The sequence below is a fragment of the Salminus brasiliensis genome, chromosome 15 (assembly GCF_030463535.1).
Source record: "Salminus brasiliensis chromosome 15, fSalBra1.hap2, whole genome shotgun sequence".
In the NCBI taxonomy this organism is placed as follows: Eukaryota; Metazoa; Chordata; class Actinopteri; order Characiformes; family Bryconidae; genus Salminus; species Salminus brasiliensis.
Genome location: NC_132892.1, coordinates 22,342,896 through 22,368,798, shown reverse-complemented (window position 1 = coordinate 22,368,798; position 25,903 = coordinate 22,342,896). Strand labels below are relative to the sequence as shown.

Here is a 25,903-nt window from a genome sequence, read left to right as displayed (position 1 = left end):
TTTTGGCTCATCAGTGATGTAATGCAAACATTTAAGTTCTGAGTTAGTCGGAATGTCGGAGTTCCAAGTAGGACATTTCAACTGCAAAGCCTCCACAAGTCATATTTCCTACTCGGAAAGACGGGAGAGCCTCAACAACCCAGAGTTCAAAATCCAAGGTGGCTCTACAGCTCTTCTTATGTAGCTCTATTTATGTCTCATTAAAAAGTGATATACAAAGTACTGTCCACCCCCATCTGTGGATGTGTTTCCATGTTGTTTAGAGGTGCAAAACAATGTATAATGCGTTGTTATTAACTGGTATCACTAACAAAGCTAATCTAGGACTATCTAAAAATGCTAAATGGGAACATTAAAAATGATATTTTGTTTGGATTTGCCATAGAAAATTGGTAAAGGATTGTCAGGCCAGTGCACCTTCTGAAATGTCTGTTGCAAGCTTCAAATGAACCCACCCTTGTTAGCGTAATGCTAACACAACAGGCAAATCCCTATTATCAGGCTAGTGAAAATGATCTTAGCTAGGCTAACACAAACAAAGGTCACTTTCAAGACAAAATACAAGGTTCCTGTGCTAAGCATTGCTTTGTAGTGAACCATACCTTGCCCTTCCCCCTCTTCTGAGACAGCCAATGAGAGCAGTGATCATTTTATTCACAAAAGTAGTAAGTGACAGGTTAAAAAACATCATATAATTGTATGTAATAATCATATTATTGGTTTGATATTCTTCACAGATATTTTTTAAGGATCACTGGGAGCTTTAATAAATTGGGAGTTTGATGTAAAATAGGTCACTTGTAATATGGTGGAAGTGTGCTGTATTGTCTATGAACAGCGTGTAGTTTGTTAAGACATCATTGCTGAGAACGTACAAGCAAAAGCAACCAACAGCTCATGCTAATGCTAGACTAACTCTTCTTAATTACCCTGTGGCTCCAAGTTACCGCTGCCTAAAGCAAACACAGTTGAACCTGGGTTGAGGAACTTTTTTAAAAGCTTCCCATCTGGCCCAACCCGCTCCTTCATACCGCAGTGTCAAGCACAAGGGAGGCAGCCAAGCCTCCTGCAGATGGTGCGGTGCTAGCCGGGCGCGTGACGCAAAGCCCACTGGGAAACAGCTTCCCATTGATGTAGCATAGCACACACACTCAGGCGGCAGGTAAGTGCATCTCTCTGGGGGTCTCAGCATGGCACAGTTGCCACATTACAGCTGTGATGGGATGAGGAAATGAAGGCTTATTCCCTTCATTAAGATAGATAGATGAGGGACAGCGAGAGTGCGAGGGAGAGAGGTAGAGCGTGGGAAAGAGAGAGGAAGTGCTAGGAATCTTCCTCGCGAGAGACACGATGACTGGAAATCCTCTCGCCGAATTTGACTTTAATTTATATTCATGAAGCTCGGCGACGGGGGGAGTTCTTGGGCGACGCAAGTGGGCCCTAAATATTTAATGTAGCTGAGGTGCAACACATGGCAGATGAAAACCCAAGTCATGATTTTACCAAAGCAGCAGATCCAGATTTAGCAGCTGCAAGTCATCCAGGGATGTACTTTTCAAAGATAAAAAAATAAAAAAGAACTTATTTAGGAATAAATACATACACTATAGACCAAAGGTGTGGAAGTGAGCATATGGGATTCATTGTAAAGTTTTGTTCAAGACAGCAGAACAAGTTGATGAACTTCAAGTTCACCTGAAGAAGGAAGGAATGAGGCCTCAAGAGTGACAAGGAAGTGTGTAAAAACCCAGCAAAGCATAATATGTGGTCATCTCTGATTCTATGACCTCTTTCCTTTGATGGATGGGCTGATCTATTACACTAAGTAATTGAATGAGCCAAAACATTATGACTACTTAAAGTTGAAGTGAATTACACCAATCTCATAGCAAAGTTTTATGTCAAGGTCTGGGATGTATGTTACAAATCATTTTGGCCAGACAACTGGATCAGACACCCAAAACCGCAAGGTTTATGTGGTGCTCCCAGTCAGCAATGGTAAGTACCAACCACCAGTAACAGGTAAAACCAGATAAAAACAACCAGCAGCTCATGCTAAAGCTAGACTAGATTGTCACAATTAGCCTGTTGTGAGTGTTGGGTGCCTAAGGCTCATCGACACCCAAGGTCAATGGAGGCTAGCTTTAAAAGAAGGTTATGGGAGGAACATCTATGTCATATCATCATATGTAAAAAGTATGGGAGTGCCCATTCTAACACCTGTCCACCGCTGAAAGTGAATACAGTGGAAACGTGAGTGTCAGAACTGAACCTTTGAGCACTGGAACAAGATCACCTGGTTCGATAAATCCTGTTTGCTTTTACATCACGTGGGCGGCTGTGGATATATGTGCTGTGAGCCTCGGGATGAGAGAATCAGGTGGGTCTAATTAGATCTGCAATAAAAGTCTGCAGGAGAATCACCAGCAAGTGTAATGAAGAATCAATTGGTTGTACACTATGACTGCAGACACATAATTAAACTCCTTTGCTCTGTGGTAGCCTATTATACTCCGTTGAACTGCCAGCGGTTCCAGACTTGCACACTTCATTCCTATCTCAAGAAATTCTCAGCCAATTTGCATGATTTTCCATGTAATTGCTGAATAATTGTGCATGCCTGTATAAAAGGTCACATTTAAGAGATTAAGTAACATTTAAGGTTAATTACCGCATTCTGTCTTTTTATGAACTTGTCAAGATTGTGAGTTCAAACCCATTGATGCACTTAGATGTCCAAAACCCCCGTTTATACCTGGTCACTTCATGCATCTTGAGTATCAGGATTATATCTGAATCTGGCCAAGCCACATACAAATGTGTGTAAACAAACCAGTTACAAATCCCATCACTCAAACCACTTTAGGAGGTGGTCTGAGACACATTTGAGTCACGTTATAGCAGTGTACACACATGCATCTATCCAAGACACATTCAACCACCAAATCTCCTCCCAGTATGACCGAAACACCAGTAATAATTGCCAAGCATTGAGCAAATTTGCATATTCCGTCCCACACAGCGACCACATTTCACTCTGACTAACTGGAGATGCATTTTACTACCCAGTGTAAATGCATGTGGCTAAAATCTCATCAGCATCCAATCCAGATTCTAGTCACATGAAGTGACAGGGTGTAAACGAGGTCAAAGGCCTGGTGGAACACTGGCTTTTAGAGTAGACAGAGCGGCTTCCCTGTTTTCCCTTATAATGTTTTTGACCCCTGTGTTTGTGTTTTGTCCCTTTCACTTTCTTTGCTGCTTGTTTGGTTTTCTGGTTTTGACCCTGCTTATTATTCTGCTTAGCATTGCTCATGTATCTTGTATTTACCATCCCAGTTTTGACCCTGCTTGGTCTCTCTCTTTTAAAATAACTATTGTTCACTTAATGGAACAACTCCCTTTTAAGGCAGGCTGACCTTTTAGTGTTTACATTAATATCCTTTACATTGTGTAAGCATTATATACTGACTATACTGGGCTAATACTAAACTTAGTCAGGAACGAGATTTACTTTTACTCCACTGTGGTAAAGCAGCAAGTGACATTTTGAAGTCCCCCTGAAGGAAATGCTGTAAACATGCATTTCTGGACAAGTTGAGAGATACAGAATCTTCACGGAAAGTGAAAGAAGCTGTAGACTGAGGCAGTAGATTAATCTTACAGGAAGGCAAGTCACGTAGTGCAGTAGCCGGCGTTCTGGGCCTGGAGTGGCAATGACAGAGACTACTATTCTCCCTATTACAAATCAGGGTTCGATATTCAGGCTCAGTAAGCTGCCACTGTTAGGCCCTTGAGCAAGACGCTTAACCCTCTCTGCTCCCCAGGTGCTGCAGTGATGGCTGTCACTGTGTGTGTGTTTGCTCACTAGTGTGTATGTGTCCGTGTTCACTGCACTGATGGGTTAAAGGCAGAGGCCAAATTTCAACACAAATGGTTGTGTTGTGTCCAGCACAAAAGGGCACAAAAGTCTTGTCAGTGGAGCATCAGCATGAGCTTCAAAGTTCTTGTCTGTCTTCTGTAAAGTTACCCTACAAGGTTTACTACAAGGTTTCACAGTAGTGATGAAATATGAATTGAAAAACTCCACCGAAAAGTTCAGTCAGGCGGCCAAGCTGGTGTGACATGGCGACATTTGCTCTCGTAGCATGAGGCAACCAGAACCTCTATGCAAGCCTCTTCTGCAGAGCAGAGATGGGTAGTGAACTATACACTAGTCCAAATGCTAAACCGCACGTTCAGTATCACTGTCACGCACACTCTCTCACACACGTGCGCAATCCTGTGACCTTTAACCATAGGCTTCGGCTGCGGTTGGCCTCCCCTTCGTACATGTCTCTGTGGGTTGAGATCACAACGTCAGGAAATGCACAACCCAAACCGGCATGACGACAATGCTATCCGCGCCCATCCAGCTACAGTAGCCGCTTTTTCCCCCCTCTGCTTTCCGTCTGGCCCTTTTCTTCTCAGCGAGGTTATTCGAGTTACGATTTTCTGGGCAAAGTGGCGTGAAATATCCCGGAAGCCACCCAGAGCATAAACACACACACACACACACACACACACACACACTGCTTTCACAGTCTGCTGGAAGAGAACAGGCAGGAATACATAAGGGGGTTTTGTGGTTCGCTATAGCAGAGCACACTCCTCCCCCTATTGCTCGCTAATGCAGTGTTACAAATTAATGTCCCAACAGCATTGCGTTACAAAGCACCGAAGGGTGAGAGAGAGAGCAGGAGCTTTTTGAGGAAAGGATAAACACGGATTTGGGAGTATCATGCACAAGCACACTCTCTCACACACATGCGCGCAAGCACACATTTGGACGAGGTGGCAGCTGCAGTCACCAACACTTCCTCATGCATGGCATGATAGACACACAGGGTGCCAGATGTAACACCCAGAGGAGTATGGGTAAAAACAAGCACAGGCTTGCCGAGATAGTAGCAGGAGATGATCCTTCTCTGTCTCACACACACACACACACACACACACAAATGCAGACACTCAGGAAAGTCATTTTACCCTGTTTTGCCATTAGAATATCTTAAACTAATTCAAACCTACAGTCGTACAAATAAGTAAGTGAACCCTTTGGAATGACCTGGATTCCTGCATTGATTCCACGGCCAATCTAGCTACACTAAAAATACACACAGTCCTGTTCTTGTCTTTTACTGAGTACATCGAGTACACATCCATAGTGCAGGCTAGAAAAAGTAATTGAACCTATAGATCCCCTTGAGCAGCAATCACCTCCACCAAACATTTCCTGTAACTGTAAAATAAGATTAGCAAAACATTGAGGAGGTTAAGGTCATTTGGACCATTCATCCGTCTTCCTCTTCTTCAGGTCATATCACAGCATCTCGGTTGAGTTATGGTCAGGACTGTGACTCCCTGTGACTCCTGTGCCATCCCAATACACAAATCTTCTTTTTTAACCATTCTTTAATTGATTTATTTGTGAGCTTTGGGTCACTGTCTTGTTGCATCACCCAATGTCTCTTCAGCTTGAGGTCAGGGACTGCTGCCCTTGCATTCCCCTGTAAAATATCTTGATACACCTTTGAATTCATTGTTCCCTTAATGATCACAAAACAACCAGGGCCCGAGGCAGCAAAGAAGCCCCAAACCCTTGACCCATCTGTCCATTAGGAATTTTTCTAGAGGCATTGTGGAACATCCAGGTGGTCTTGAGATCTTAAGATAAGCCTCAGCGTTTGTTTTCTTTTGGACAGTAGTGGCTGCCTTAGTTCTTCCATGAACACCATTCTTGTTTTATGCTTTTCAATGGTGGACACATTAACAAGTCTTTAAGTCTTTTGAATCTTCTGTAGGTGTTATGCTGCTAACCTTGGATTCTTTGTCAACTCTTTGTTGATTTAACACTGTGCTCTTGGATTGATCTTAACAGAACGCCTACTCCTATGGAGAGTAGCTACAGCCCTGAACTTTCTTCATTCTCCATTTAATCTCTCTATTCAAGGGCTGATGTACACTATAACACGTCTTCCGAGGTCGTCGGAAAGTTGTTTACATAAAAGCATGGTTCACACTAACCAGTCTTTCCTGAGAGGAACAGACTTGTCAGCAAATAGGTTTTGTGTGCCTTTACTCAATGAGCGAAGCACCTGGGAAACCCATAACTCCAGTCTCGTCTCCCTAATCGAAGCACAATTAGCTCTTGGCCGATTAGCTCTTGGAGAAGTCATCAACACCGAGGTTCACTTACTTTTTCTAGCCTGCACTAGCTGTTGGCTGTTTACTCAGTGTGCTCAATAAAATACATGAACAGTACACTTGTTTGTATGTCATTTGTTTAGTTAGATGTATGTTTGTCTAGCATTGGGACTTGGATGACAGTCAGACCACATTTTATTGGTAAAGAATTGAAGAATTCCAGATATTTCAAAGTATTATTTGCCTTCTATGCCGAATTTATTATAGTTCCCTATGTTTACACCACAGTTAGCGACTCGAGTCCAAGTCGCACTTTGGACTTGACTCGCAACTTATCCCTAATTACTGTTGACTCTACTTGAACTTGAATATAAAAATAACACATGAACAATAAGCGTCTTTTCATTAGCAACAGAAAGTTACTTTATGTTGTTGATTTGGGACATAGCTCCTGCTCTTGTGACAAACAACAACATCCGTCTTGTGTGAGTGGGATATTCAAAATGGTTGGATATAACCTGGGATCAGATAATACCAATTCCTAGCAGGAAAACTGGCAGAAGCAAGCAAATACATGTGTGAAGGGGTCACTACACTAGGATATGGCCTGGTTTCCCATCATTTTCACGTGTTGACTCCTGTTTGTGTGTGTGTGTGTGAGTGTGGATGCTTGGAGAGAGCCATGCTAGCCTCACACCTGCAGCCACTAGATGTGTTAATGGTCCTCTTCGGTGATTCTGTTACATCATATATGCATTATGTTACATTGTGCTGCGGCCAATGTTAAAAGACTGATCCATCGCCGGGATTTTGGCTTTAGCACTCAGCTCAGCGCCTTTGTCTGCTGGCAAACTCTTCACCACATCGCTCCTCATTAGAGGCCAGTAGCAGACTGTTGACCTTTCTTAATGGTTCGTTATGTAAAGGTCCTCCAAAATCTGTCTTTCTAGTTCAACGGATGCAAGTGCTTATCCACACTACAGAAACGTTCTACTGTATTTTTAATAAAATGTCCATTACCATGATCTTGTTTGGTTTTGTACTGAAGCTACAGGGCTAATTTAGCAATGCTCTAAATTATTGAGCAATAATTTTTATGCAAGCTCAAATAAATTATGAGGTTTCTGACAGGGTCTCACAACTCTCCTCCTGGAGTTCCAGCACACTTTAGTGATTTCCCTGCTCCAACACACAGCTAATCTAAACCAGGTTTAGGGTGGTTATGGTGTCTGACTTCTATGGTTAGTCATAGTGCTTGATAGGATGTTGCCTTACTGTTAATGTTTCCAAAACACTGAATACAATATCAAATGCATTTCCACCGTGCACCGTTTCCGTCTGCAAGTTACAATGACTCAGTTCAGCGCTCCTGAGTGGCACAGCCATCTAAGCGCTGGCCTTATCATCCAGAGATCGCCAGGTCAATCTGCAGTGATGCCGTCCATGACCAGGTGACCTTCAGAGCTAGGCCAATTCTGCTGTCTGGAAGTCTTACATCTCTCTCCCTCTACCAGCGCTCTCCTCCATGCACGTCCCAGTGACATTGCATTAGCTACAGGAGGCACATGATAGCTTTTAGTGTCCCACTAAAAACTGGTGGCATTGTGCAATGGGAAGACCTAGCTAGTGGGTGGCGATTGGAAATGACTAACATAGAAGAATTCAGAATTTCCTAAACCAGCATTTCTCAGACTATTTTATCAATTGCTCTAGACTTGCATTCACATAAACTTTGGCAGTTTGGCTCTTCATCCTCATCTGTTGTATATATGGTGCATGGCTAGTAAACTGGCTTTGGTGTCACACAAAACAGCTGCCAAAAAACATGCTATTATCGACCATAAGACCTGCAAAAATGTTTAGGCATTGTCAACAAGGTGATATGCAATATAGTTTGTGCTCTTTTTGACTTACTTCATTAATAATCATGTTAACTGATACACTTAAAGTTAGCGTCTTGATAACTAAACTATTCAAAGAACAGTAAACAGATTCAGGAAACATAAAAACCTCAGAAAAGGAAAAGAAGTCATTTAGGGCTACTGTTTAAATGCAGTGTCACCACATCAACACTGTTTACACTGGTAGCCTCAGAATCAACACTGGCAGTCTTTAACCTACAGAATCTCACATGAACTCAGGGAAGGCACAGCATTGACCTGAAAGGCAGATTAAACTATCACAGCAAAAGAATCAGTTTAAGATCAGCTCAGATCAGCTACATGCAACTGAGACTTGGAAATGTGCCCCTCATTGAGTTGAGGTGTGAGGCATAGCCAGTGATCAGAACTCTGTTGACGCAGAAAGCTGAAGCTATATATATATATATATATATATATATATATATATATATATATATATATATATATATATTATATATGTATATATAATAATTTATACATAATCTTGATCATGATGTTCCACTCAGTCTAGCCATAGATGCTTCTTTTTCTGAACTAAACAAGTTTTGCTCGGTCCACAGGGGGACTCGCTGAGGACAAATATCCAGCTGGACTTTGGGGACGGGACGGCTGTGTCCTACTCTAACCTCAGTTGGACGGAGGAGGGGATCAGACATGTGTACCGAAGCGCTGGAATCTTCAGGGTCACCGCCCTCGCCGAGAACACACTGGGGTTCGACAGTACCTCCTTGTACCTGCACGTCACCTGTAGGTGCCCTACATGCTCTAAAAAACAAAGCTTCCTAGAAGGTTCTTGACTTGAACAGATGGTTCTAGTAAAACGTGTAATTGGTATAGAAGTGGTATGTCATGTAAAGGTTCTACACATATGTATCTCATTAATTTAGGGTTTTTAAAAACCTAATCAAAATCAAAAGTGCTTCTTCTGAGACATTGCTCCAAGGAACCCTTTGTAGACAAACAAACACCCAGTATTATGAAAATGTCTTTAAATAAATGATTTTTTTTTTATTAAAATGAATATGTTAATATTAGATACATTTTTTCAAAGAATGGAACTTGTTCACAAAGAATCGTTTGAGTGATGCCATTTAGCCATGTTTGGAAAAAGGAATTTTAAATATAAAGAATCTTTAAGTTTTGTTAAAGTTCAATACCAATGTAAGAGATCTTGACTTATGAATGACTCTTTAAATGTCAGAAAATAAGTTATTATTATACTTCAAAGAAAAAAAGGTAAAGTGGTAGTGAACACACACACACACACACACACACTAGTGAACTAGGGGCAGTGAGCACACGCAAACACCTAGAGTGGTGGGCAGCCAACTTCAGCGCCCAGGAAGCAGAGAAGCAGAGAGGGTAAAGGGCCTTCCTCAAGGGCCCAACAGTGGCAGCTTGCCGAGCCCGGGTATCGAACTCACAACCCTGTCATCAATAGCTGAGCCACCTCTGTCCCATATATATCCATTTATAATAAATAAGATTGGTTCCATAGTGGTGCTGGGCTTGGACATATGGTTCTAGGAAATAAACTTTTGTAAAATTGTTTTTCTGTAAAAAAAAAAACATTCACAGAAATAGTTCTCCTACTGCATCATTAAAAGAAGCCTTTTTGGAACCCTTTCTAAAGAACTATGAACTGTCCATTTAAAGATTCTTTTAAGAACAAAATGTGGAAGCCTATAAACAGATCAGCCATAACATTAAAACCCTCTACCTAACATTGTGTAGGTCCCTTGTGCTGACAAAACAACTTTGACCTATCAAGCCATGGACTTCACAAGACCCCTGAAGGTGTCCTGTGGCATCTGGCTCCAAGACATTAGCATTGAATCTCACCAATGAGCCTTAGATGCTCATGACACTGCTGCGGTTCACTGGTTGTCTTTTCTTGGAGCACTTCTGGTAGGTACTGACCACTGCTTACCAGAAAAGGATCACACTAAGACCTGCCTGATGTTTTGGAAATGCTCTAAACATCACAATTTGGTTCTTGTCAAAGTAGCTCAGATTCTTATGCTTGTCTGTTTCTCCTGCTTTTAACACATCATCACCTTCAAGCACTGACTGTTCACTTGCTACCTAATATATCCACCCCTTGACAGATACCACAGTAGATAAAGATGGTCAATCAGTTATGGCTGATTGGTGTACATAGAGAGGCAGTGATGTCTACAGTCTGTCACACAGCCTGTTATCCTTTTACATTGTCCCTGGTTACCCTTAGAAGTCACAGTTATTGCAAATGGATACAAAAGTATGGGGCAATTTTATATATTAAAAAAATTACTCATAGTTCTGAGAAATTCTGCCAATACTGAAGCTCGAAACTGAGGGTAAAGGGAATACAAGTGTAATTTATTATATATAATTGCTACAATTATGTAGTTCAGTAATTACACTACATACTTTTGCAAATTTAACATATAGTAAATTAACAGTAATATTCTGGACCTCCAATAGTTAATTATCAAAGTAAAGGAAAAAGCAAACCCATTTTCAGATTTTATTTCAGAAGAAAAGCAAAAAGGAAACCTCTGAAACTAATGTTCAAGTGGTTCTCCTGCCTACTGCTTGAAAGGAAGCATTTACGTCAAAGCTCTTTTCTGGCTGTTACATACACTCCATTAAAGCACTTTACTATTGATTTGGCAGGATTTGTTTTTCTCAGTTATACTGATGTGAAATTTTGTACATTTCTTTTTTCTTGAGTTTCTTTACTGAGTTTTTGCTGTTTGTGAGTGGAGGTTGATGGTGATGACATCAGGATTTAGACAACATGGTGTGTAAACCGAATGCTCTGAGAAACAGAGCAAAACAGAGGCCGTGCAACACAGAGACTCAGCAGTGTGGACGTCAATGAGAAATGCTGTTAGTCAGAAGAAAAAAAAAACACAAAAAAATTAACAATGCAGTCCAACTGTGTGAGAAACACTGAGAACAGGCCGAGGTTAAATCACAAAAACCCAACACACAATGATTCACAAAGCAAAGGGTTTTTCTGCATCCCAAACATAATACATAAACTCTTTAACTTGTAAATTTTGAGTTTTCTGACTTTAAACTTAAAATTTTTATGTATTTATTACGTAAATTAACAATGCAGTCCAACAGTGTGAGAAACACTGAGAACAGGCTGAGGTTAAATCATAAAAACCCAACACACAATGATTCACAAAGCAAAGGGTTTTTCTGCATACTTGACAACTTAACGGAATAGCTTGACAGAAAAAAATAATAATATACAGTTTTTCTCTGTACTCCAAATGCAGTGAATTGGCCAAGACACAATCCAAAATTTCCTTCTGGATCTTTTGAGGATCTTTTAGTTCCATGAAGAATTGGTGGTGTGGGTTTTCCAAAATGTTCATAACACATACCTCTAACATCGTACTCTTAATTACATTCTTAAAATTACAAGCATTTCCTGAAACTCAATCCCAAACATAATACTTAAACTCTTTGTAAATTGTGAGTATTCTGACTTTAAACTTTACATTTTACGTATTTTTTATTCGACATTCACATGCAGTTCTACGTCAAAAACGTGGGAAAGGGTTTCCTTTAGAAACAAAGGGTTTCTTCAAAGCACCCTAAGGGTATAAATATATTTTTTTCTAAAGAAATTGCTACGAATTGTCCTGCTAAGCTAAGTATCATTAGCTGGTTAGGTGGATCTGGGGACCCAACACTTTCCTCCAAGAGTGTCGGCTGCCTAGCAGTGCTGCATCGGCTGCAGTGGCTGGCTTTGCATGTATCAGTGGAGACGTGTTACATTCTTACCCACCTAGTGTCAGGGGCATTGCTAGTGCTAGAAGGAGTTACAAATGGGTAGGTTTATTATTAAATTGGGAAAGGGGGGGGAAAAGGTTCTTTACTGTCACACTTCTCTGAAAAAAGGTGGTTCTTCTATGGCATCACTCAAAGAACAATTTGCAGCACTTACATTTACAAGCATTGCGTGCTGAGAACCACAGCTGAGTGGAAAATCAGGGCTAAAATCTTGCAGTGTGAACATGTCTTGGCTGATTGATTACGTTGAGGTTAAGGGGAAAACTACATGAATTAGATTTTTCCCAAGCTATTCTTTAATGACTTGATGAACTATAATGAGGTAGGAGACCTGTTGTCTCATCTCACAGTCGACAAGCAGCCCTGGCCCTGAAAAGTAATGGCAATTGGAATCCATGCTGCAACATTCATGCGAATATCTGAAAAGTAGCTTAGTTTGCGTATAGGAAGAAGGGATTAGTTTGACCTGTTCCAGAGTCATTGGTAACAGCTGAGATGAAAAACTCCAACCCGTCATCCTTTTAAGACTACAATACATGTCTTCCTGCTATAGAGCAACAAAGTAATCGGTAGAGTCGCTTATGCATGTTTGACACCCCAATCCCAGAGACTTTGCATTCAGGTTCAATTTCAGGAGCTTAAAAAACAACCCGAGCAGACTGCAGATAAAAGGAGTTGCCTTGTCATCAGATAGATTTGTCTTCACTGCTTCAGAGCTTTTAAGTCAAAGTTAACCTAGTCAGTGTTTGCAGTTTTGCTAAAAACGTGCCAACGTGCCGTGTGCCGATTTCATCACGCTATCCTCTGTCTGTAGCTGTCTCAGCTCTACAATCGGCAGAGCTACACAATGCTTTGAAGTTGCAAGAGTGCTTCACAGCTCAGCACAACAAGAGACTGGGGAAGTAAACAGTGATATTAATGCAAGCCGAGATGTAAAGTTCTGACCTGCGCTTGAACCATCAGTCTGCAGAAATGCTTATTAAATCCTTGTTACAAAGGCAGGCTCTCCTTCAGATCTGTGATAGGGGTTAATATATGTGTTCTCAATGTCCTTGCACTGTGTGTGTATTTCAGGTCCCGTGGAGCATGTTCAGTTGCTGGCTCCATTCGTGGTCATTAAAAACAAGGAGGTGAACTTGACTGCAATGGTGTGGCCCTCTCACTCCAGAACTGTCACCTATTTTTGGTGGCTGGGGAACAGCACTGAGGTACAGCCAACTCGCTCCTAACCGCACTCTGACTTTCTAATTAAATTTGCCCTGAGAAATTGCACTATTGTTCCAATTTCGGAGCATAAGCCATGCTGGAAGGAGACTTCCAGAGCTTGAATAAAAGGCATGTTCCAGGTTCAGAATATAATAAGCACAGCTCCGATGCTTCCTAGTGCGTCTCATTCAAGCAGATACGATCTTTGAAAAATAGATGTTCCTAAATGTATAGTGCTCTGCAGTTCACAATCACAGCACTGTAATCCAATTCTACAGGATATTACTGTGTTTTATATAGACCTGACCTGTCTAAACCATTGCACTGTACAGTAATTCTGATTTTCAGAGTAATACAATAATTCCAGAATACAATAGTCTACTGTAGATACACTACAAATGTCCAAATGTTTGAGGAACGTCCATTCCAACAAATGCATTCAGCTACTTTACAATACACCCATTGCTGACACAGATGTGCAAATGCAAAAACACACAGCTTCTCTAGTCCCTGTAAAGAAATACTGTCAATAGAATAGCAAATGAACCTGAACATGAACTTATTGGCATTATATCTAATGCCAGGTGTGGAGCAGTGAAACTGTGTTCTCTAGAATGATGGATGGAGTTCCATCCGATACTTTTGGGATGAGTTGGGGAGTTGGGGATGCTCTTGTCACAAAATGCAATCAAATCCTCACAGCGGTGCTCCAAATACTACTAGAAAGCTTTCCCTGGACAGTAGAGACAGTTGCTCCAACAAAGGCACATTCTTGGGTACATTCTTTCTTTTTTTTAAAGAAACATTAAATAAAGCATGTGTCCCATAACCTTTGTCCATATAGTGTACCTTACTTCTCAGAAACATACGTATATATGGTTGAATTTTACCCAAATACAAGCATATTCCCCAATAGTGTTGGCCACAGAATGTATTAACCCATCCATGCAGTGAACACACACACTAGTGATCAAACACACAGTGAACAGTGAGCACACATGCCCGGAGTGAGAGAGGGTGAAGGGCCTTGCTCAAGCTCAAGGGCAGCTAAACAGTAGCAGTTTGCCGAGCCCAGGTATCGAACCTATAACCCTGTCATCCATAGCTCAGTGCTCTATCCACTGAACCACCACCGCCCTACAAAAGTGCAGTGCAATCTGTTCTACTGCCTGTTTTAATATAACACAATGACAGTAGTGAACTGTGGCTGTTAGACCTAGGACTTTAGGTCAGGTCTCGAGTTTTACCCACTTGTACAATAATGCTAACTGTTGCAGTGCATTCTACAGTATTCTTGTAGTATATTAGCATTAAGCTTGCAGCTATGAACAAACATCTGCTTGGCCATTATGGATTAAATATGAACATTCAAGGCTGGCTTTAAAGCTTGTAACATATATTAATATGTATTTAGCCTGTCTGTAATGCAATGTAACAGAGTCTTACTTTGTAAAAAAGCTCTGATACAGAGCTGCCAACACTGTTTTCAGTTTCTAACAACTGACTGAATCCTGGTTAGACTGTGTCATATTCTCATATTCTCATAGACTCATATTCGCAGTCAGAATGAGTCATATGAGTATATGAACGCAGCTATGGCCAAATTACTGAGCTAATAGCTCAAATGTACACAAGTTCAATGAGCTAATCCTGGACTTTAATAAGAATTGAAGGCAAGTACTATTCAGAGCCTAGTCAGGAACTCTGCACCAAGAAAGAGCGATTTTACCAAGATATGGAAATGTTATAGGAGTACCATATATCAAAACACTGTTAACTAATTCCCAGATTAACTGGAGCCTAATCAGAAGTTTTACACAATACCAGTATCGAATTATAAAACATATAAAAGCACACACTAGAGACACATCATTACCATGTAACTCAAATTAAACCGAAGTAGACATTCGTATAAGGTGTTCCTGAGCTTTCCTGATACTCCAATAAAGTTGTACATTTTGATCAATTCTTCTTTAACAGGTTAGCCAACTACTGATTATGAGTTTTAACCAACTAGCAGCGCTAGTGGCCTGGTACAACTGAGCAATTACATTTTTAGCCTTTGTGGAATACTTTTTAATACAATTATGTTATTTTAAAGCAGCATTATGCAGAATTTAAAATAATGCCTTAGAAAAACAGCTTCAGAATCATGTTGATGCTCCATTCACTTGTAATGGGGAAAACAGCATCTCTATCATTGCCACTCTGGGCTTGACACACTGCTTACTGCACTATGAAACTTTGGTTACACCATCAGGACAATGCTTGCAAAGAACTGATGCTGCATAACTCGAGTCATAATTATGTACAATCCTGTAATATTACTCTGCCGTGTTCTGTATCTCTCAGCTCCAGACATCCAGAAATTCATGTGTAAACCATGTCCTTCTTCAAGGCTGGCTAAAGAAGTACAAATAACACTTCTCGACTGTAGGGGGAGCCCAGGATCAAGCCATACCAATTCTTGCATGATGCTGCTTTAAAGTAATGTCATGTATAGACTAGTAGGAGTCCTAAAAGAGTGCTAAGCATATCCCAGGGCAAGCTGCAGCTCTCATTTGCACCCCTTGGCACCACCTTTGAATGCTGAATTAATGAATTAAATGAGATTATAAAAAGTTCTGACAGTTAGCATCCAATCTGCATTAGAGCTGACTTTGTTAATGAATCTGTGATTTTAGCAAAGTACATTGTCCTATTTTCCCTCACGGATCAATAAACTACATTTCTGTTCATCTCTCTGTCTATCTCTCTTTCAACTGGGTTAGCAAACCAACAGAAACATCAAACGAATGAAAGTATTTTACTGTAGAAGCAGCTACATGATCGGAAGCATAATAAAGTGGTTTAACTTTGACGCAAAAAACGTTCAAATACAAAGACTGCTACACAATTGAGGCACATTAAGATGAATGCTCAGTAGCAGTCAGTATCTACTGCCAGCTCTAAAAGATGTTTGACAGGCAGCACTTTGATTTTCAAAGCTATTCGAGGCAACTGATGGAATTCTAAAAGAGCCAAATCATCGGAGCTCAAAATGCAGTTGCAAAAGTCGCAAAATGTGTCAAAGGGAACAGTGTTGAAAGCCTGACAACATGAGTCCAGCAATCTTTGGGCATGCTGACTCCAGACAATATTAACTAATGTCAAAGTGGAACAGATACACTATGCACCATATGGACAAAAGTATTGGGACACCTGCACTTTCCTACTTTCTTCTGAAATCAATGGCATTAAAAATGAGTTTATCTTGCTTTTGTTGGATAAACTTGTTGTCTCTACTGTTCAGGGAAGGCTTTCTACTAGATTTCCAAGCACCGCTGTAAAGATTTGATTGCATTTAGCTGCAGGAGTGTTAGTGAGGTCAGAATGTTGGTAATCACCACCTCAACCCACCCAAAAAGTATTGGATGGAGCACTATCATCATTCCAGAAAACACAGTTCCACTGCTTCACAGCTCAATGCTGGGGGACTTTATTCACCTCTAGCCCATGCCTGGCATTAGGCAAGGTGCATGAACCTCTAGAACCTAGAAAATAACCACAGAGTTGAATCTTCCTCTTTGACTCAATCTCAGCAAAAATGCTTATTGTGAGGTTTGCATATAGTGGGAATTTATAGCAAGGTAGCAGCTTGAAAAGCACTTGACTCTAATGCCTACTCTCAACGCCACTTAAGTCTAATGTAAGGAGTATAAAACCAAGATAGCTGAGCAATGGAATAAATGAATTTGATGAGTCATCGTTCACTCTTTTCCCTACATTTCAGAATGTTGTTTATGTTTGGGGGCAAAAAGCTGAAAGTGCATTGCGAACAGTTAAACAGTGAAGACTCTTCAGTAACTACATTTACATGCCTAACAAGGGTTCGTTATTAGCCTGAACAACACTGATAGTTTTTCTTACATAAACAGTCTTACTGCGATGGTCATAGGCTGACTAAGGTCTTACCTTATCTTACTAAGTTAACCCTAAGTTAACTAACACCTGTTCATTCATTGTTGCTTCTTAAATCAGGGGTTACAAAAAAAAAAAACATCCAGCTTTTGTTGGAGTAACTGTCTCCACTGTCCAGGGAAGCCTTTTTACTCGATTTTGGAGCATGACTGTGAGGATCTAAATGCATTCAGCAACAAGAGCGTTAGTGAGGTCAGGATGTTGGATGATCACTTCCCCACCTCATCCCCTCATCCTCAACTCATCCTAAGAGTATCGGATAGAGCACATTTTCACTGCTCCACAGCTCAATAATGGGGGGCTTTATTCCCATCTAGCTCTCGCCTGACATTAGGCGTGGTGTTAGTAGGTTCATGTAGAGCTGCTCCAGAGTGTCCTAATCTATTGGCAGTACTTCTCTACAAGGACTAGATAAGCTGTGTGTATGTGTGCGTTTGCACATCCGTGTCAGTAATGGGTACATCTTTACGTAGCTGAATGCATTCATTTGCAGGGGTGTCCACAAACATTTGGACATATAATGTATCTATAATGGGCATCCCAGAGTGCAGCTGTATGTCATCCTCAGAACAGTGTGAGGACTCAGCAGACAATAGAGATCCTGTCATTTGCATTATAATTAACTGTTTATTAACTGTTAATTAACTATAATTAACTTTTTTATTAAGTATTGTGTGACACTTCATGACATTGATTCTTGTATTGATAGAAAAACACTGAATCTTAATAAAAAGAACAGTATGTCTATACTAGGCTACTCCAGGCTCAGCATGCCAGACACTGCACTATGCAACTTTGGTGAAGCAGGCAGGACAACGCTTGCAAGAATGACGTAACCCGGGTCCGATTTGTGTAAAATCCTGTAATATATCTCTACCACATCCGTCCACATGCTTCTTTCACTTTCACTGATTTTGTATCCCTCAGCTTGTCCAGAAATGCATGTATAAAATGTGTTCTTTGGGAGTGGCTGAAATCACGATTACACTTTATGACTGTAGGGGAAGCCCAGAAGCAAGAAACAACAGTTATTGGATAATGCTACTTAAAAAAAAAAAACATTGTAAAGAAATAAACAATATGAAACGTTTGTCATGTGCATACCTCACAGCATGAAGCTGAAGTTCTACCTTAAAATAGTGGCGATAACTTTTCAGAAAGAAACTGGAAAATAACTTCTGCCACCAGGGTGGCGCCAGGTTAGTTTTACGATGTCATAAATAACCACATTAAGAATTTGGGTGTGACACCTGACTAGGTGTCACCATGTTTTGACTGTTTCAGGCAAATGCTATTTGCTGGGAAAGCGAATAAGTTTGATGAACTAGTTAACTTGTAGCTGACTGTTGTGTCGCTTACGAAGCTGGATGTACTATGCTGAGTATTCTTAACCACTGGGTGGAACTGTACTGACTGGGAACCATCCCAACAGATCTCAGTGATGGGACTGTACTTGCAAAAGCCTGCAAAAGCCTAATTCCATGTGGCCACTGGGTTTCAGGCCATTTTTATCTGACTCTTCAATGAATATGAGAACATCTAAAAGCCTAAACTGGCATAAACCTACATTTTTTTCTGTGCTAGCATGCAGGTACTGACAACTTTTTGAGACCAATAATTTTTTTCCATTTTACTGCTGTTTTTAACATGTCTTCACAAACTTTCACTCAGCACTCAGAAGTGCATCACATCCATGTTATATAAGCAGCCACTTACAGCACAAGTGGAGGGGGAACAATGAGGAATAGATTTTTCAATCGGAATGCACTTAAACATGAGTCACAAAAAGAGAAAGAGTGACAATTTAGTGGAGAGGAAGAGACGTCCCTCATGTAAAACTTTTTGTTAGACACTTGGAGATAAAGTGAATGCAGATCTTTTTTAAATCTACAGTGAAAAACGTGTCTCTGTGGTAAAAAGAGGACGTTGACAATTTTGTCTATAACGTTTTTGTGAACGTCATGGAATGGCTCTGGTTCTTAGACATCCTGGATCAGGTACACCCCATTCTTCTCCCGTTGTTTCCATATCCCAGGATGATAAGACCCCCATATACGCTGCTAAACAAATTCCAGAGTGGTCAGAGGCCCTCCAAAGCGTCCCAAGTCAGAAGATCTAACCATCACTGTGCCTTTATAGAAAGTTCTAAAGTGCAAAGTAGATTTCGACCTCTTTCATCCATCCCTCAAAGAACTGGAGACGTTTCTCCTCAAAGAATGATTCAATAACCTACGCCAGTATGGCTGCATTCTCAAAGTGTAGGGTGGTCCTGCTACTTATTACAGTAGCTTCAATCAATGTCAATGTGTTTCCAATATTTTGTCCACCCACATATATTGCAAGTATTGCTTGAAGTCATCCAGATGACCATTTTCCAATCATTAATTAAGACATTCCTGACTAGCAAAACTAACAAAACTCAGGTACAGGCAAAGTGTAATCAGCTCAAGTTGCCTAGACCTCGTTTACACCCGGTCACTTCATATGACTAGTATCTGGACTGTATCTAGATTTTAGCCACATGCATTTAATACACTCTGTACTCTAATGCATTCCTGAAATCCGATTGCTCGGTATGCAAATCTGCCCATTGCAAGGCAATTATTACTGGTGTTTTGCTTGAACCGGGAGGGGTTTTAGTTGTTGACTGCGTCTTGGAAAGATGGAGGAGTTTACACTGCTGTAACATGTGGCTCAAATGTGTCTCAGATCCACCTCCTGAAGTGGTTTGAGTGATGGGATTTGGATCTGGTTCAAGACATAATCTTAATACTTAAGATGCAAGAAGTGACCAGGTGTAAATCTTCAAATAAGATTAATGAAAGTAGTGTCCACAAGTGGGCACATAAAGCTAGTATGTAAGTCCACTACTTAGGCAGTATTATAGGGTTGAATCAGGGTAGCAATGGGAATAACACTGTAATTGCAAATGACTTATATGTTTATTTGTTTGTTTGTTTTTTGCTAGCCGGTAATAACCCTGGAGGGAAGTATCTCCCACGTGTTCACGGCTGAGGGGATGAATACGGTCACAGTGCAAGTCTCTTCTGCCAACTCCATTCTTCAAGACACCAAGACAATCGCTGTCCAAGGTAGCTTCAAGTTGTGTTTAAGCACTTTATTTATTATATAAACAGACAAACAAATCCTCACAAGTCCAGTAGAGGGAACTGGGAACTATGCATCATGTTTCTTTTTAGTTAAGACCTTTGTTATTAATTTGCTATTTTTCAAAACTCTGATTGCTTTCTTAATTGTCAATTGTTTGATTATTCAGTTACTAATACGTTATACATCAGTTGTGACAGATCTAGTCATTTTGGCCAAAATGTGACATGGATTGTATATATTGTTTTATATTTTATATAAAAGAACTCTAATGACCATTCATGTCATCCATTGATGGACAAACTGATTCCAACACCAGCTGGCCCTGAAATGTAATCGCCCCCTTAGTTACTCATTCAACTAATTAAACAAATTAAGTTAATAATTGGGATCAGCTAAACCAAAGACACAACCAAACCTGGAATTATTACCTGCCATAGGCTAATAGGCTAAAATGTCTCAACATGCAGCACATTATTCCTTAACTAACTCCAGAGGAGATATAAAAAGAAATATTTTTAGAAAGGGTAACAGAGCCATTTCTAAAGCTTTGGGACTCCAGCAAACCACAGTGAGAGCAATTATCTCCAAGTAGAGAAAACGCAGAACATGTTTGGTGAATATTCCCAAAATTGTCTGGCCGATCAAAATTTCACCAAGAGCGAGGCTTCAGCTTATCCAGGAAATCACGAAAGAGCTCAGATCAACACCTGAGGATTCTTAGATGACCTTGCTCGCCTTAGATAAGGTCAGAATTTGTGATTCTACCATTTAAAGAAGACATAAAAAAGCATGGCTAACCTAGAGGAACATAAAGGTTCATTTTATATTTTCTAAGACCCCAAAGTCTTATTGGTATTGATCGATGGACGAAAGTGGAACTTGTTGGAACACCAGGGTCCTGTTCCATCTGGTGTTGAGCTAACCACAACAAGAACATCATAACAGTCTAACATGGTGGTGGTAGAGCGATGGTGTAGCGATAATTTGCTGCTCCAGGGCCTAGGTGACTTAAATATTAATACTGGAATCATGAATTCTGTTCACTACCAGATAAGCCAGCAGTCATCTCTGACCTGGAGCCCAAGTACAACAAGGCAACAGTCTGATCCACCTTCAACTAGTTCAGAAAAAAAAAAAAAAAAAAAGTTTTTGAGTGATCTGATCAAAGTTGTAACTTGAACCCTATTGAGATGCTGTGGCAGGACCTGAAACGGGCAGTTCATGCTTGAAATCTTACCATTGTGGAGGAATTAAAGCAAGTCCCCAGTGGAGAGTCGACCTAAATTCCTCCACAGTGATTTGAACAACCTTCTATAAGATCTCCAATTATAAGAATTTGTTTGCAGTTATTGCTGTTTAATTTTCATTGAAATTATTTAATTTAAAAACCATTAATTCTTCTTTAAATGAATGATTACAAATCATTTTTTTTCGATCATTTTTAATCAATGACACTATGACCTGAAGTTCGCTGGTTCGAAACGTGGGTCATGCTGCCTGCCTTCAGCAGCCGAAGTCAGAGAGAGCACAATTTAGTCTTGCTCTTTCTATGTGGGTAGATCTATCTATCTCGCTCTCTCTCTCTCTCTCTTTTTTCACATCACTTCAGGGTAACGCTGGCCTTTGCTGGTGTCTGCTATCCAACGCATCAGTCCTGGGTACCCAGCATTTTCCTCTAAGCATGTTGGTTGCCTGGTAAAGTTGTATTGGCGGTAGGTCGAAAAGAGGTGGTGGCTGGTCCCGCATGTGTCAGAGGAGGCATGTGTCAGTCCTCTAACCCCCTCGGGGGAGTGCACTAACAAGTCAATCTAAAATTGGGGAGGAAAACATAACATACAGGGCAAAAAAATAAAATAATAAATAAATAACTTAATTCATAAAGATTTCATTTTGAGTTTCCTTATATTCCCCTTGTCTAATATTACACTTTGTATCAAGATCTGAATCCATTCAGTGTAACAAATGCATAAAACGTGGAAATCAGGAGGGTCACATACTTTTTCACAGCACTGCATTTCAGGTAATTGGAGCCATTTGCACAAAGTCATGTACAATGTAGCAACTCCTAAACACTGTAAGGGCCTACCTATTGTAAATCCTAACCTTTCCATGGCTGTCAGTAATGATATCTCCAGCCAGCCCCTCCAAATCACCCGTAACAAATGAGAGCGAGGCAGGATGTGGGAGAAGTGTTGCGGTGGTGAATTAAATCTCTTTCCCTCTCTCACTTTCTCTCCGGGTGACAGAATTCTTCAAATCGCTGCTTTTATCTTTCTCTCCGAATCTGGACGAGGCCAACCCTGACATTTCGGAGTGGAGGCAGGATGTGGGCAGGGTAATTAAGAAGGCTCTGCTCCAAGTGAGTGTGAATTCATTTCATCTTTCAGCTCTGACTCTCCCTCAGTCTTAGTTGCTCTCTCTCTCTCTTTTTTTCCTTTTTCTGTTTTTTTATCTTACAGATTTTGGTTAAATGATCAGTTCCTCCCAACCCTACCTAGCATTTGTACTGCTGCAGAGTCCTTCTTAAACAGCTGTCATTCTCTCGACCCCTTCTCTTCTTTTCTCTCTCGCTCTCTCTCTCTTTCTTTTTTTGATTCTCACCCTGCCGGGCCTGGCCTAATTTATTGCCGCAGGTAGGGAGGGGTACGCTTCACTCTGGAGACAGGCCGATGATTACAAATGTGTCTTTTCCCGATGATGAAACAAGCTCTAGCGCCAAGTAAATCTCGCGCAGTCAACTTAATGCAAATGTCAGCGGCTAGCCGCCGCGCACCTGTCCCGCCTGAACCCGCTGTCCTCTGCTGTCAGAAGAGCTGAGGTTAGCCGTGCGGAGAGGAAACGGAGAAGCCAAATGAGTCGCGGGTTGAGGCTTTCCGACGGGCAGTAGGTGTGATCAGCCAACCAGCACTCATACTGCACTGCTGAGCAAACTCAAGCATGTACATGCACTCGCCATCTCTGCGGTTTCTTCCTAAGCTGCAAACACTGTTTCTTCTCGATGTTCCTGTATTTCATTATCAGGGTGGACAAACTGCTCGTATCCTGTAATCCTCATCATCAATCATGAAGTATCCAGTAACGGCCCTGAATTTATATTTCCACTAAAAAAAAAGGTACTGGCAAAGTAACTGTGGAGCATGCAGATTATATGTCCAAATGTTTGTGGACATTCAAAGTAGCAATCAGCCATTTAAAGTTGCAGCAATTGTTTACATTTATGGTATTAAGCTGTACAAGGTTACGTACAGAGGTGGGCCAGTGTAGAGTTAGGAGTCTTGCCCAAACACTCTTATTGGTATGGCACAGCACAGTCACCCAGACTGGGAATCGAACCCTGGTCTCCCACATGGTGCGGCAGCTCATTGGCAGGTAGTGGTGTTATCTGTTGCGCCACACCATCTGTGTTGCTTACACAGCTGTGCGAATCCACACACACAGCTTGTCTAGTCCCTGTAGAGAAACACTGCCAATAGAATAGGACAATCTGAATATCAGATCAGATAAACCTAATGAACGCATTGACACCATGCCTAATGTCAGGTATGGGTTAGACAGGTATAAAGCCCTATGTTTTTGGAATAATGGTTCTCCATCCAGTTCTTTTGGGATGAGTTAAGGAGTTAGGGATGAGATGGGCTGGTGATCATCCATCATTCTGACCTCACTAATGCTCTAGATGCTTAATTCAATCAAATCCTCACAGCAATGCTCCAAAATCTAGTAGAAAGCCTTCTCTTGACAGTAGAGACAGTTACTGTCACACACACTCACACACACACAAACACACACTCAATCAAACTCACACACATACACACACACACACACACACACATTTTTTTTAATACCCTTGATTTTATTGGTGTCCCAATACTTTTGTCTATATATAGCATAGATATTCTTAAGGTTTAAGTTTTTTTTATGGGATGCCAAAGTCAGAATCGGTATGGTTTGATCTAAGAATGACTGTACAAGTACGAAATGTAGGTGGACGTGGATTTCCAGGCGTATTTGAGCAGTGTTGTGTAGAAAGAATGGGCCTAAACCCCAGATCTCAAAAGCCTCTACAGAAATAGTCAGTATAGTGTTCTTGAGATTTCTTACACAGAAACTACACAAACATGTCATATACTTTCTCTATCACTGACAGTAAGGCCTTAAATCATAAATCATCAATAGTTCAACTATAATCACACTGCAAAATGTCATATGTGGAATTATACACAGAATTCCAGACAGACACACACATACACCAATTCTCACACATCATTTTATTCCATCCACATTACCCTTGCCTTCCTCATCCTACTGATCCCCTGGCAGGCCTCCTCAGAGAGGATTTACCCATGAGTCTTATGAAGCGATTATTATTCCACAAGAAGTTCAAAGCGTGGAGGTTTTATTTTCCTCCTTCTAAAGACAAAGGCTCTGAGTTTTTCTCTTGCAAGAAAAAAAAAAAGCTATGCTATCATATTTCAGCCTTGATTGATTCTGCCTTGGGAGGTCAAAGCTCTGCTTGTCACAGTGGCCCTAGTAAGCAGCTCAGGATATCGGAAAGAGGAAGACGTCAACACCCGCACAAAGTCAACGCAGGTTTAACATCTACTGCGTCTACTTATACCACTTTATTATTAGCATGGCCAATAAATTGGAGGTGGTTAGAACCCATTGACAACCCACTGATTCTGCACTTACATACAGTAAAATTGCCAAATTCCATAAAGACATATTTCATACATACTATGTAAATTCTTAACCTTCTGCCATCACACTTCACAAATGCAGGTGATAAGATGAGAAGATAAAACTCAGTCATAGGTTGAGGGTTCAGACAGTATCACTCATTCAAAGTTTAACATACATGGGGAGAAGCAGCCAGTTCCAGAGTAGATGGCAATGGGCAGAATGTCTGAACATATTGTCCAAATGTTTGTGGACACCCCTTCTAATGAATGTATTCAGTTACTTGAACACATGAAATTGTCCGTTGTCAAGGCGAAATGGCTTCTCACTACCAATCCTGTTGAAATTAATGTATTTTTCCATGTGGAAACTTGCCTACAGATCTAGCCAGAAACAACACACTCACACTCTCTGATGTCATGTGGTTTGGTTTAAGCTCTAGAACCTCCTTTTAGATGTCAAGCTAAAAATACACAATATGTCCTAATGTTTGTGGACACCCCTAATTCTAATGAATGCATTCAGCTACTTTAAATTGCACACAGTGCTGTTATAGTTGCCACAGATGTGCAAATGCACAGACACAGCTTTTTTTAGTCCCTGCACAGAAGTATTGCCAATAGAATGAGTCTCTCTAGAGCAGATAAACATGAACCTATCGGCATCATACCTAATGCCAGGTGTGGACTAGAGGGGTAAAAAGCCCCCCCCTCCATACAATACTTTTTTGGGATTAGGTGTGGTGGTGATCATACAACATCCTGACCTCACAAACCCTCTTGTTGCTGAATGCAGTCAAATCCTCACAGCAATGCTTCAAGATCTAGTAGAAAGCCTTTCTTGAATAGTAGAGACAATTACTCCAATATACATCTATTTCAGAAGAAACTATGAGCTAAGAGCCGATGTCCCAATACTTTTCTCCATACAGTGTACCTATTAAACCCAAACCCTGCTGTGGAATGTGAACTGTCTGGCCACAGGGCTTTCATATACATATTTCTGATAAGAAATATGGGCTTTTAGGTGTTCACAGTGTTTCT

The 25,903-nt window shown here is 40.8% G+C and overlaps 1 protein-coding gene across 1 annotated transcript in view; it reads left to right on the top strand.

The window, feature by feature from the left end:
* Nucleotides 1–25,903, top strand: part of sorcs3a (sortilin related VPS10 domain containing receptor 3a) — a 353,899-nt gene that overhangs the window by 300,935 nt on the left and 27,061 nt on the right. Inside the window, 4 exon segments of the mRNA XM_072656688.1 lie at nucleotides 8,669–8,855; nucleotides 12,978–13,111; nucleotides 20,038–20,161; nucleotides 22,427–22,539. Coding sequence (XP_072512789.1) covers nucleotides 8,669–8,855; nucleotides 12,978–13,111; nucleotides 20,038–20,161; nucleotides 22,427–22,539 — 558 coding nt within the window.